We start from the raw sequence: 15,263 nt of genomic DNA on the forward strand, positions 1-15,263 counted from the left end.
ATATATATATATATACATATATATATATGTATATATATATATATATATATATATATACACACACACACACAAAACCAGAGGGGGAAAAAGAGAGATAATATTAAGAGAAATGGGAAAACATAAAATGGAGTAAATTTATATTCCATAAAGAGGCATGTGGGGTGAACAGGAGATAAGACCAATACACTGGAAGGGTAAAGAGGTTGGAGAGAGGAAATACTTAATACTTAAGTGCATTGAAATTAAATAGGGAAGAACAATCAGATCCATCGGGCCAGAGAATTGATTAGCACCCTATAGAGAAATAGAAGGTTAACAAAAGGACTAGTGGGAAGTGAAATAACACTAGGGAAGGAGAGGGTGGTAGCTTTAAAAGACCCTAAAGAAGAATAAAAGGGGAATAAGAAAAGAGAGGGGTGACAGGGAAGTACAATAAGGGAGGAGATCAGGAGAAATGCTTAAAAACAAAACACTGGTATAAAAGGAAATAGTGAAAGAAGAAAGGGCAGGACACAGAGAGAGAATCAAAATATCTGGGAATATACCAGTGATAATTATAACTCTAAATGTGAATGGGATGAACTCACCCATAAAATGAAAGCAAATAGCAGAGTGGGTTAGAAACCAAAATTCTACCACATGTTGTCTACAAGAAACATACATGAGACAGGCAGACATACATAGAATAAAAATGAAAGGCTGGAGCAAAATCTATTGGGATTCAACTGAGGAAAAAAGAAGGCAGGAGTTGCAATCATGATTTCTTTTTTTTTATATCACTAGTCCTCTTTATTTTTTAATTAATTATTTTATTTTTAGAAAAATTTTCCATAGTTACATAATTCATATTTTTACTTTACCCTTCACCCCCTCAAACTCTCCCTAACCCCATAGCTAACTCTCATTTCCACTGGTTTTAACATGTGTGGTCAATCAAGACTTATTTACATATTATTGATAGTTGCATTGGTGTGGTCCTTTCAGGTCTACATCCCCAATCAAGTCCCCAATCAACCCATGTGTTCAAGTGGTTCTTTTTCTTCTGTATTTCCTCTCCTGTAGTTCCTCCTCTGAATGTGGGTAGCATTCTTTTCCATAAATCTCTCAGAATTGTCCTGGGCCATTGCTTTGCAGCTAGTACAGAAGTCCATTACACTCTGCATCAATTCCTGGAGGTTATTAGAGCTCAAACGGAATCACTCCAGTTTATTATTCCTTTGAGAACAGTAGTATTCCATCACCAACATATACCACAATCTGTTCAGCCATTCCCCAATTGAAGGGCATACCCTCGCTTTCCAGTTTTTTGCCAACACAAAGAACGCAGCTAAAAATATTTTTGTACAAGTCTGTTTATGTAGGACCTCTTTGGGGTACAAACCCAGCAATGGTATGGCTGGATCATAGGGCAGGCATTCTTTTAGCACTCTTTGGGCGTAATTCCAAATTCCCATCCAGAATATTTGGATTGGCTCACAACTCCACCAGCAGTGCATTAATGTCCCAATATTGCAACATCCCCTCCAACATTCATTACTCTCCCCTGCTATCATTTTAGCCAATCTGCTAGGTGTGAGGTGGTACCTCAGAGTTGTCTTGATTTGTATTTCTCTTATTAGAGATTTAGAACACTTTCTCATGTACTTATTGATAGTTTTGATTTCTTCATCTGAAAATTGCCTATTCATGTCCATTGCCCATTTATCAATTGGGAAATGGCTTGATTTTTTATACAATTGATTTAGCTCCTTGTATATTTGAGTAATTAGACCTCTGTCAGAATTTTTTGTTATAAAGATTTATTTTACTATATTGTAAAAACTGCTAGGAAAAATTGGAAAACAATATCAGAGAGATTAGGTTTAGATAAACATCTCATACCCTACACAGAGATAAATTCAGAATGGGTGAATGACTTGAATATAAAGAAGGAAACTACAAGAAAATTAGGTGAACATAGAATAGTATACCTGTCAGATCTGTGGGAAAGGGAAACTTTTAAACCAATCAAGAGTTAGAAAAAATTACAAAATGTAAAATGAATAATTTTGATTACATTAAATTAAAAAGGTTTTGTACAAACAAAAACAATGCAATCAAAATAAGAAAGGAAAACATACTGGGGAAAAATCTTTGGGCAAGGGACATGAATAGGCAATTTTCAGATAAAGAAATCAAAACTATCAATAAGCACATGAGAAAGTATTCTACATATCTAATAATTAGAGAAATGCAAATCAAAACAACTCTGAGGTATCACCTCACACCTAGCAGATTGGCCAAAATGACAGCAAAGGAGAGTAATGAATGTTGGAGGGGATATGGCAAAATTGGGATATAAATGCATTGCTGGGGAAATTGTGAACTGATCCAACCATTCTGGATGGCAATTTGGAACTATGCCCAAAGAGTGCTAAAAGACTGCCTGCCCTATGATCCAGCCATACCATTGCTGGGTTTGTACCCTAAAGAGATCACAGGGAAAAAGATTTGTACAAAAATATTTATAGCTATGCTCTTTTTTTTGGCAAAAAACTCGAAAGCGAGGGTATGCCCTTCAATTGGGGAATGGCTAAACACATTGTAGTATATGTTGGTGATGGAACACTACTGTGCTCAAAGGAATAATAAACTGGAGCAATTCCATGTGAACTCTAATAACCTCCAGGAATTGATGCAGAGTGAAAGGAGCAGACCAGGAGAACATTGTCCACAGAGACTGATACACTGTGGTAAAATCTAATGTAATGGACTTTTCTATTAGCAGCAATGCAATGATCCAAGACAAATCTGAGGAATTTATGGAAAAGAAGGCTACCCACATTCAGAGGAAGAACTACAGGAGTGGAAACACAGAAGATAAACAACTTCTTGAACACATGGTTTGATGAGGACAGGATTTGGGATGTAGACTCTAAACTACCACCTCAGTGCAACTATCAATAATATGGAAATAGGTCTTGATTGATGACACATGAAAAAACCAGTGGAAATGCGCTTTGTCCTTGGGGGAAAGGGTGGGCGGTGTGTAGGGTGTTGGAGGGGAGAGTAAGAACATGAATCGAATCATGTAACCATGGAAAAATTTTTCTAAAAAATAAAATTAAAAAATATTAAAAAAGGAAAATATCTGAGGTCAGATTTGAATTCAGGTCTTCCTGACTCCAGGTCAAATCCTCTATCCCTTGCTTCACCAAGCTGCCCCCCTCCACAATATTTCTAAATTTTAGAAATAATAGGGAGATATTTCAGGAATCTGGTCTATATGAAGTGTTTAGGAAGTGAGGGATAGGACAAGGAAAAGCATAAAAGGTCGTGGATTTAGAGTTGAAAGGGACCTGAGAAATCATTGCATCCTATCCCTTCATTTTGCAGAACAAACCGAGGCACAGAAAGGCTAACTCATGTCTTCCTGTTTCCAAGTCCAGTTGTCTATGCCCTATACCACAGTATCTCCTCCAAAAGCACGAGAAATTTGGAAGAAAGCATTAATTGAGTAGGTCTTACTGAATTCCTGAATAGGAGAAATGAAGGAGAAAGAGGATTACAGGATCTTAGATCCTACCCTACCTCCCATTTTACAGATGAGAAAACTGTGGCACAGAAAAATTGTGACTTACTTAGGGTCACAGAGAAATTCAGTGGCTAATGCGGTATTTGAACCCAGATCTTAATTGGCCCCAAGTCCAGAACCCTGTCCACTCTACCATGCTCCCTCCTTCAATAGATCTGAAAGATGAGAAAGAAAATGGTAATTCTGTAGTTTTGGTAACTGAATGGATATGGGAAAAGAAGGAGGAGGATTCAAGAATCACTTTAAGCTTTCAAGCTTGGGTGACTAGAGGAATTTCATTATCATTGATATAGAGACCAGCCCCTTGGGAGGGAGGGGAAACTGGTTTTATGGAAAAGACAATGAGCTCTCTTAAATATGTTGAGTTCAAAGAGTTTGAATTCTTCATGATGTCATGCAGAGGTGATTCACGTCTCGAATGTATCTGGATTTAGTCCAAAGAGTCACTTCCTACTCCAACTTAAACATCCATTATTCATTAGAATCGCAACAGAAAAGAACCACATTGTCTTAAGGTGTTGGTCAGATTATGTATTAACCCAAAATACAAAGGTAACATTTATCATAGATCATTTAAAAATATTCCTTACCAGGACCAGAGAAGAAGGCAGCATTTAAACATTCAGCAATTTATTTTTCTGGTACATAATGAATCTTAAGCTTTTCTTCAATAACATAATTAAGCATTTATTTCCCTCTCAGTGCTTCTCCTCTAACCCTCAACAGAAAGGTTATTTTTGAATTTCCCTATGTTTAAAGATCATTTTTAGGGTGGGGCAAGTGAGGCAGGTCACCCAAGCTAAGCCAAGATCAAAGAGAAGGGTTTGATTCTTTCTTTGATGTTCCAGTGGGCCATTAACAAGGTATTTGGAGGCATGACTTTTTTAATCATGGGTGTAACACTTTATGCAATAGATATGTTCCTGGAAAGTCATGAGGAAATCAAATATTTTTCAGGCTAGTAGTATTTAAGTGTACAAGTATGTCTCACTATTGAAAAGATTTCTAGCACATATTGAAGCTTTGTAAGGTTACAAGTTTTTACAGACCTGCATTGGTGGAGGGACTGGAGTATCTCAAATGGATGAAATCAATCTGGGAATCTTAATCTCCTACTTGCCTTCTCCCCCAAAAGAAAGAGAAATTCCTTCTGCAAAATGAAGAGCCTTTTGCTAAAGTCAGGAATCATTCTGGAAATGTATATATAGTAATTATAGCTTGAATATGTCTATGTTGGGTTTGCTTAAAGCTGTATGCTAGACAAATTTATGACACAGTAAGGGAAAGATTTCTAGACGTTACGTAGAAACTACATTGGAAACAGAGGACTGAATGTCTGTCTGCTGTTGTATTCCATTTGGTTATTATTGGCATCAGCAGCAGAAACCACTGAATGAAAGCACAAAGTTGAGGACAAGTGAAATAGAGGATTTAATTAGACAGAACAAATGATCACAATGACTAAAGTATTCAGATGACAACTGTTACAGCAAGTTTTTATGTGTAAATCCAAGACTTCTGCTGCCATTATTTTTCAGTGTAATAATTGAGGTTTTAGGGGCAGCTGGATGACTCAGTGGATTGAGAGCCAGGCCTGGCGATAAGAATTCCTGGCTTCAAATATGGCCTTAGAGTCTTCCTAGCTGTGTGATCTTGGATAAGTCACTAAACCCCAATTGCCTAACTACATATTTAGTATTGATTCTAAGAGAGAAGGCAAGGATTTAATTGAGGTTATAAAGGAGTACTCAATAAAGCCTGTCAAAATCAAATTTGAACTCTTCAGAGGCAGATTATCTCCCTTTTTAAATTTGTGGCCCTACTTTAGCTCAGAACTTTGCATATATTGCATATATATAGTAAACACTTACTGCTTTGTTCATTTATAAATTCATATGCTCTGTGACTCAATGACTTCACTGGCAAGGCAGAAATTGATGAAGATAGTGAGAAATCTATAGAAAAAAAGGGTACTGAGTAAAGAATGAGAGAAGCCAAGATGCTTGATAGACTACAAAGAAGTCTCACATCTTTATATCACAAGAACTTAAACAAGAAAAGAATCAACAGGCATTGTATAAAGTGAAGACCTAATATAATTATTTAAAGTTTTAATTTTAAAAGATAGGAACCAGCTTATTAATATTTGACTTGTTACTGATTCTTTTATTCCTTCTTAAATGATATTCTGTGTCATTCCCTACATCAACTGAAACAAAATTTCTCTTTTCAATCTCTCATATCCATCTTTCAAACATAATAGCTTTGGACTGCCTCTCATATTATTTTTTTAAACCTTTACCTTCTGCATTAGAATCAAAATTGTGTGTTTATTCTAAGGTGGAAGAGCAGTTAAGACTAGGCAATGGAGGTTAAGTGACTGGCCCAGGGTCACACAGCATGGAAGTGTCTGAGATCAGATTTGATTGAACCTAGGACCCCCATCTCTATCCCTGGCTCTCAATCCACTGAACAAACTAGTTGTCCCTCTCCTATTATTTTTTCTCCTATTATTTTTTTATTTCTTTTTTTAAAATAATTTTTTGGAAAAAATTTTTCCATGGTTACATAATTCATGTTCTTAATCTCTCCCCTCCTCCCACTACCCCCCCCCAATAGCTGACACACATTTCCACTGGTTTCTTTATGTGTCATCAATCAAGACCTATTTCCATATTATTGATAGTTGTACTGGGGTGGTTGTTTAGAGTCTATATACCTAATCCTGTCCTCATCAAACCATGTGTTCAAGTTGTTTTTCTTCTGTGTTTCCTCTCCTGTAGTTCTTCCTCTGAATGTGGGTAGCGTTCTTTTCCATAAATTCCTCAGAATAGTCCTGGGTCATTTCAATGCTGCTAGTAGAAAAGTCCTTTGCATTTGATTTTACCACAGTGTATCAGTCTCTGTGTACAATGTTCTCCTGGTTCTGCTCCTTTCACTCTGCATCAATTCCTGGAGGTTATTAGAGTTCACATGGAATTGCTCCAGTTTATTATTCCTTTGGGCACAGTAGTATTCCATCACTAACATATACTACAATGTGTCCAGCCATTCCCCAATTGAAGGGCATACCCTCGCTTTTGAGTTTTTGCCAAAAAAAGAGCGCAGCTATAAATATTTTTGTAAGAATCTTTTCCCCTGTGATCTCTTTCGGGTACAAACCCAGCAATGGTATGGCTGGATCATAGGGCAGGCAGTCTTTTAGCACTCTTTAGGCATAGTTCCAAATTGCCATCCGGATTGGTTGGATCAGTTCACAACACTCCCAGCAATGTATTAATGTCCCAATTTTGCCACATCCCTTCCAACATTCATTACTCTCCCTTGCTGTCATTTTAGCCAATCTGGTAGGTGTGAGGTAATACCTCAGAGTTTCTCTGCATTTCTCTAATTATTAGAGATTTAGAACACTTTCTCATGTGCTTATTGATAGTTTTGATTTCTTTATCTGAAAATTGCCTATTCATGTCCCTTGCCCATTTATCAATTGGGGAATGGCTTGATTTTTTGTATAACTGAATTAGCTCCTTGTATATTTAAGTAATTAGACCTTTGTCAGAGTTTTTTGTTATAAAGATTTTTCCCCAGTTTGTTGTTTCCTTTCTGATTTTGATTGCATTGTTTTTGTTTGTACAAAACCTTTTTAATTTAATGTAATCAAAATTACTTATTTTACATTTTGTAATTCTTTCTAACTCTTCTTTGGTTTTAAAATCTTTCCTTTCCCAGAGATCTGACAAGTAAAATAAATAAAATAAATAAATAAAATAAAGTAAAATAATAAAGTAAAATGTTCTGTGTTCACTTAACTTATTTACAGTTTCCCTCTTTATATTCCAGTCATTCACCCATTCTGAATTGATCTTGGTGTAGAGTGTGAGATGTTGATCTAAACCTAATCTCTCCCATATTGTTTTCCAATTTTCAAAGCAGTTTTTGTCAAATAGTGGATTTTTGTCCCAAAAGTTGACCTCTTTGAGTTTTTCATATTATCACGATAGCCCTGGTTTTCTTTCCTCTAAAGTGCTCTGTTCTCTATCTCCTTGTGGTAAAGCTCATAGGTCTGAAGTTTTGCTCCATCTAACCCACCATTCTCTGACTGTTTTTGCTGTGTTTCTCTGCGTTTTTCCTCTAGACCTGGAGAGAATCTGCATTCAACTTCTTGAGTCTGGTGCCAGCAAGGTCCTCTCTCTGGGCTGATGTGTTTGCCTGTCTGGAGAGTTCAGGGGCTGCTGGAGATTCTGCACAGCCCATGGGGGAGGGGTCCTTGGATTCCCCTTCTCTACCCTCAAATCCAACAGTTCAAGAATTCAAACCTTTTTCTTGATGTACCTCTTGACCGGTCCAGCAGTAGGATCATTCTGCTCTGTCCTGTTGTTTGATTTGATCCTCTTTCTCCGTGAAGTGCTTTGTTTTCTATCTCACTGTGGAAAGGGTATGGAGGTCTTAAGATTTGCTCTGTCTAAGCTGCAAGGAAGGAATCTTCCCAGAATTCTCTCTCCTATTATTTTTTAAACCCTTAACTTCTGTGTATTGGCTCCTAGGTGGAAAAGTGGTAAGGGTAAGCAATGGGGGTCAAGTGACTTGCCCAGGGTCACATAGCTGGGAAGTGTCTGAGGCCAGATTTGAACCTAGGACCTCCCATTCTCCTATTATTTTTAATCAAAGTTTTTATTTTAAATTTTAACACCAAAAGAGCCTCCAAAGCAGAGAAAGTAGAACAGAAAAAGAGGATTGCAAATGAAAACATTAATTTCCATTTCATATTGCTTATTTTTAATTATTAATTTAAGTAAATTATATATAAATTATACATATATGTATATATATATATATATGTGTGTGTGTACACATTTTCTCAAGTTAGTTTCAAACACATACTGCTTGTCTCTGCCCCATTTTGAAATTCTGTTCTGTTTTTGTAAATTAAAAAAAATATGACCCTCTTTTTAAAGTATCCCTATTGGCTATAAAACTATACATACCCTTTGACCCAGTAATGCCACTACTAGGTCTGTATTCCAAGGATATTGAAGAAAGGAGGAAAAGACCCATTTGTACAAAAATATTTATAGCAGCTCTTCTTGTGGTAGCAAAGAATTGGAAGTTGAAGGCATATCTGTTCATTTGGGGAATGGCTAAACATGCCAGGATGTATGATTACTTGGAAAAAAAAATCTAGCTCTTATTGATACAAAGCAAGGAGTAGAGAACATCAACAATTAGCATAACTCATAGGCCTGTAAGGTTTTGTGAGAATCACACATACATTGGAGGTATCACATCCTCAGTGACGGTATTAGTAGGGAAATGACAGGCTTGCTCAAGTAATGTCTTTTATTAGAGTATAGCTTTACCATTATATGATTGACTGGAAAATGTAGTGAATCAAAATATCACTGTGCCTATTAACTTTTGATTATAAAAATTGATTTTATATAGCAAAATGATACTTTAAAGACTTTATTCTAGCAAAGTGCCTCCCATCCATACACTGAAATCATTTGAGATGTCTTGAAAGTTTTAATAGCAGAAATAACTTTGTTTGACAACCTCCTGATACTAAACATAAGCCAAGGCACTAAACAAGAGGATATAGGCTCATCAAAGATGTTCACCACTGTTACAGAAGAGATCTAGCAATACTCCAAGTTAAAGGATTTCCCATGAATAGAAAAGTCACAACATCATCAACAAGCATTTATCAAGAGACTACTATGTGCCAGACAATGGAGAGTCTGGACTCATGGGTGTAACATATAACTAATTAAAACCTCCAAAAAAGAGCAGCACTAATAGATGTCATCAGGGAAATGTATCAGTTGAAAAATTGGACTGGAGTAGTGGCAAGGATAAGAAAAAACAGCTGAGCATCTGCAATGCTGTACTAGTATCCTCATAGTATCAAAAGAGAGCAAAGACAGTCTCAAGAAAATAGGTAGAACTGGGGCAGCAAGGTGGTTCAGTGGACAGAGAGCCAAGCCTGGAGTTGGAAGGATATTAGTTCAAATCTGACCTCAGACATTTCCTAATTGTGTGACCCTGGGCAAGTCACTTAACCTCCATTTGTCTAGCCCTTACTGCTCTTCTAACTTAGAACTAAGAGTATCGATTCTAAGACAGAAGGAGGGGAAAAGAATTAGGTAGTACCTTGTGGGGTCCACTTATAGAAAAATATGGACATGAGTCACACAAGATGGTGGGTGTGGGTGGCAACCAGCATCTTTGGAGAAAACATCTAAATTAATGAGACAATAGACTATTTGAGGATTTAGGTATAAGGAAGTCCTACTGCTATTTTATTCTGCTTAGTTTAAAGTCATGTTTTAGCTTTCTGTTCCACTCTAATGTAATTCTTCCAAGGCACTTATATTTAAAAAAGAAAATGAGAAATAAAATATATTTAATATCCCCTACTTGCCTGAGATAAGAGGCAGCTAGATGTCTCAGTGAATAGAGCAATGGATCTAGAGTCAGGAATATTTAAGTTCAAATTTGGCTCAGACACTTATAACCTGTGTGAATGTGGGCAAGTCACTTAATCTCTATCTTAATCCACTGGAGGAGGAAATGGTAAATCACTCTAATATCCTTGCTAAGGAAACCCCATGAATAGTATGGTCCATGGAGTCACTAAGAGATAACTGGACATGACTAAACAAGTGAACAATGACAGTTAGTCTCAAGTAAGAATTCCCTGCCTAAATGGTTTAAAATATATATCTACAATAAGCTTTTATTAAAAAACAAAACTTCCCTTAGCACCATGAAGTCCATTAAAATAGACCTTTCAGATACACAAGGAAAGGGCTGTCCAGCCATCATCAGAGGTTATTCTTGATAATAGAGTGGTTTGAATTGGGAAGGGAGGATGACAGAGCTAGCAATATTTTTAGCATCTAATTAGAAACAAGAGCAGAAAGCTAAGGATACTTACATCTTTTTTTTTTTAATTTTTCTTTTAACCCTTGTACTTCGGTGTATTGTCTCATAGGTGGCAGAGTGGTAAGGGTGGGCAATGGGGGTCAAGTGACTTGCCCAGGGTCACACAGCTGGGAAGTGGCTGAGGCTGGGTTTGAACCTAGGACCTCCTGTCTCTAGGCCTGACTCTCACTCCACTGAGCTACCCAGCTGCCCCAGGATACTTACATCTTGATCCTGATGGGCAGAAGCCAATTTCTGTTGGTCCACTCAATAGAGAACATTAACTCTTGGGGAGTGGCATGTAGGGAGAACATATAACACTTTCAGAAATATTGATATCTGATTATTTTTAAATGTCCTGGTCTCATGTTTCTTTTGGTGGAGAAAATGAAGTGCTTCCTTTTTTAAGAGAAAGACTATTATATTATTGTTACGTGAACATGTGCCGTATCCCTTTTCTAGACTGTAAGTTCCATAAGTTAAGAACCATTTCTTCTCACTTAAACTTTGTCTCTCCCTGACATCTATTCACATTGCCCAGCACATGGTAGGTGTTTAATATAATTTGTTGCATAGATTTCTGTGAAATTTGGGGATTTAAGAGAAGATTTAAAAGAATGCCCAGACTGGGTTCACATCGATGATTTGTCCATGGAGGATGTAGAAGTGGGTGACCACCTTCCAGAGGAGCTGCATGGGTTCAATGATGAAACTTTGCTGCCCACTGTATAACAGGCCAACAAAATGGATCTTTTGGCAAGTTCCAGCCTTCTTTCCCCATCTACATTTAGTAAATCATATTTAACAAATAAATTGCTTACACTAGCCATTTATATACTTCTTACTCCCAAGCATTTCCCTATGAGAATAAGTTGCCTAGGGGAGGCTGGTAACAATCCTTCATAGCCTGGATCTTTCTCTTCATGACTCTTTTATAGCTGGATGCCTCAACATGATTCCTGACATATCCATCCTTAATAAAGTAGATGGCATCTATACTTCTTTCCCTCCAAGAATCCCAGGTGGAACTAGTCACAGTAGAAGAGGCAGAAGATAAAGCTGTTTTTAAAATAAATTTGTCAGGATAAAGGTGGGAAAAGCTCCCATGTTTCTCCATTACTGGTGCCTTTGGAGAGAGAAATCTCAAACACGTCTCACCATGCAGATAGTTTTATTGACAAGGAAAGAAAGATGGATCTCTTTCCTCCATCTCCTCCCGCTGTTACACACTATTGTTTCAGCAAGTGATGTTTTGTTTACTTTGGAATGAAATATTTTACCCCCTCAGAGATAATTAATTTTTGTCAGCTTCCCTGTTTATGAGGGAAACTGAGAAACTGTTAATTGAAATACAGCATGAGTCACTGTTTTCGCTGATTTTTGGCAGCATTCTAATTTGTGTCAATCTCAGCCTAATGATTAGATTTTTTTTTTGGAGCAGAGAGCAGATTTGATTTTCTTTTCTTTCTTCTTCTTTTCCTCCATTTTTAATAACATATGCTTCGTGACACAGGCTGCACTGAATTCTGTTGCCACAGACAGAAATACCAATACACTCAGGTTACTGGGAGGTTTACTGCGTCATGCCTGGCTATTCACAGCAGCTCAATATTTTAAAAAGCTAAGAGAGTGCAAGCTTCCTCTCTGCCTTTCCTCCCTCCCTCTCCCCCAACCAGAAAATGAGATGCTTTTAAAGCCCTTTCAACTAGTATTAAGCCATAGTATATGGCCCAGCACTAATGACATCACCGAAGTGAACTTCCCAGAAGCCATTAAGAGGAATTCATTTGGAAAACCAATTGAATGTCACCAGTGAAGGGCAGGGTTTTATAATAGGTGACCAGTCATGCATGCCTGTGGTATTTGTTGTTAAAACATTAATCACTGCAGACTCATTTACTTCTAATGTGAATGTACTACATGATTCCACAGGAATACCATTGCCAATGACCATTAATGTACAAAACGGAAGCTGTTAACTGTAGGCAGGGTTCATAAAACCTGTTAGATCAATGGCAAGTATAATGGGAGAGTTAATGGTTCTTAATAGAACTTGACTCCTTTTGGCTTTCTGACAGAAAGAGGAACTTCCTGGACTTACAGGTAGCTAAATTAGGGATTGAAGTTGGAGGGTGGCAGCAATGTTTTGATTTCTGAGATCTTCTGGTTAAAGAGAGAGTTGGTTTTATTTGATGGAGAATTGGCATGGTATAGTGTTAGACCTGGTGTCATAAGTCTTGGTATCAAATTCAGGCTTGAACCCTTTACTTGCTATTTTATACACACACACACACACACACACACACACACACACACACACACACACACACACACACACATATATATGTCACTTTACTTTTTCTTGGCTTCAGTTTCCCATCTGTAAAATGGAAATAATAGTACAAGTAATATAGAGGACACATAGGATTATTCCTCAGTCCAACTCAGAGACAATGAAAAGAACATTGGGAGCTTATTGAGGTCAAATACTGGAACTACCATTTACTAACTGGATGGTGTCATTCGGTATTTTTCAGTCATGTCCAGTTCTCTATGAACCCATTTGGGGTTTTCTTGGCAAAGTGGTTTACCATTTCCTGCTCTAGCTCATTTTACACATGAGGAAACTGACCCAACTAAAGTTAAGTGACTTGCCTAGGAACACACAGCTAATAAGTGTATGAGGCTGCATTTGAACTCAGTTCTTCCTGACTCCAAGCCTGCCATTCTATCTACTTTACCACCTAGTTGCCCTGTTATCTAGATGGCCTTGAGTAAATATCCCATCTCTTTGTGCTATATATAGTTTCCTCATATGTCAAATAAGGGAATTAAACTAGGTGGCCTTGGAGGTCCTTTTCAGCTCAATATCTATGGGACTACAATGTATTATCTCTCCCAAGAAACCTTGTGATTAATCAGAGCCAAAATAATGTAGTGGAAGGGCAGGAGAATTGGAGTTGAAGGCATGAGTTTGAATTGCTGCTCTGCCACTTATAAATGGTGTCATCTTTGGAAAAAGGCTTCTCTGAACCTGTTTTCTCAACTCTAATATGAACATAATACTTGTCCTCCTCACCTTACAGGGTTATTGTGAGGAAAGAGCTCTTTATAAGACATGATTGTTACCTCAAAGAGTTTAATCTGGTTGAAGGGACAAGATGTAAATATGAAATGATTAGAGAACAATCCAGTAGTTAAATTGTGTTGTATAGATTTTTAAAGGCTGCAGGTTTTCAGAGAAAGATGAGATCAGAGAGGAATAGAGTGGTGGTCAGAGAAAGCTTTTGTGGACAAAATAGAATTCTTGCTCAATCTTGGCAACAATTTTATTCATGAATTATTATTTATTAATATCTTGAGTTATGGACAAATAATATCAGAGGAAAGAATATGGAGGTAAGAATGAACATGGAATGCCCAAATGTCAATGAGGAGACAGGCTGTGATGGACCAGAGCTCATTGGGTCAGAGTGGGAAATAAGTCTGATGAGGTAGTATGGAGCCAGATTCTGAAAAACCTTGAGAGCCAGCCAGTTCAACATGGCTTGATCCTTTAATAGAGAGTCATTTTATATTCTTGACATGATCAAATGGGTTGTTTTTGAAGGTTAACAACTGAATGAAGTATAGATTGAATGGCAGAAAAATGATGATCGAAATTCAATTCAATACAAATCATCATGTTTTTTCAGTTCCTATTTTAATCTCTTCTTTTTCTTCTCTAGCATTCTAGTGTGTTGCCTATCTCCATGACAGAGGTCTTTATCAATTATCATCAATATCCATCCAGGAAAAAGGGACTCATTTTTTTAAGCAGTGTTACCATTGCCTACATCAGCTGGTAAGAGCCTTGGGAAGTAAACCTTGGGAATTTCTTCAAATGATTAGTGCCCACCTTTTTCTCAAATCTACTAGATCTCTTTTTGTCCACTGTGACTCACATCTAGGCTCAGAGAACTTCACCACCAGTGAATTTTCAGTCAAGGAACATTTTTACTTTTTAATTATGAAACTTAAGAAAACAACTTGACACATATTGCCTCTCAATTCTAGGCATATGCTCCCCCTCTGAGGCAGAATTAGTCATTTGAATGCTACAATTGTTTTTGCTCCTCCAACCCCCCATCAATCCCACTTTTTGCACGTTGTCTCAGTTTATAATTAAAATATTTGAATTGCTAAGTGAACCAATGCATTTAAACTTATTCCATATAAAGCTTTCCCTAGAATTGTTCATGCTAGATTTTGTTCAATCCTGTAGTCAGTTGTCATTGTGAGTTGATTTGCATGAACATCAGGCAAGAAAATTCCTAAGAGATATTTGAAAGGGCAGGCCACAGGTGTGAGAGGATGAAGGTATAACCAACAATAGCTGGCTAAGAAGTTTCCTTTTTGAGCTGCACCAGGAGTCTAACCCCAAGAGCCACCATCAATAATAGAAGTACAAGTCCATTCTGGCTGCAACCAGAACACCTACATCCATATTCTGCCTTCTCTTTAGATCCATGGGCTGATAAACTTTTCTAATTCACCCACAGTCTATTGTTTTGTGGATTCAATAATCCTATCTCTCTCTCCCTCCCACTCCAACTACCTCTTCAATCTACCTCCATCATTCTGGCTCCTCCAATTCAAGCTATTTATTCTTACTGCATTAGAATGTTCATCCTGTTGAGGGTACCACCAGCCTTCAGTCAGCCACACTGTACTACTTGAATCCACACTTTCACCCATTGCCTCATCTTATTATTTCTGTCTCCAC

The 15,263-nt window shown here is 37.4% G+C and overlaps 1 protein-coding gene across 1 annotated transcript in view; it reads left to right on the top strand.

The window, feature by feature from the left end:
* The window catches only part of LOC123254615 (androgen dependent TFPI regulating protein), a 106,500-nt gene that overhangs the window by 72,960 nt on the left and 18,277 nt on the right, over window positions 1–15,263 (top strand). The window contains exon 4 of the mRNA XM_044683601.1: window positions 14,227–14,342. Coding sequence (XP_044539536.1) covers window positions 14,227–14,342 — 116 coding nt within the window. The remainder of the gene's footprint in view (window positions 1–14,226; window positions 14,343–15,263) is intronic.

Source organism: Gracilinanus agilis, chromosome 1 (genome assembly GCF_016433145.1).
Source record: "Gracilinanus agilis isolate LMUSP501 chromosome 1, AgileGrace, whole genome shotgun sequence".
NCBI classification, from domain to species: Eukaryota; Metazoa; Chordata; class Mammalia; order Didelphimorphia; family Didelphidae; genus Gracilinanus; species Gracilinanus agilis.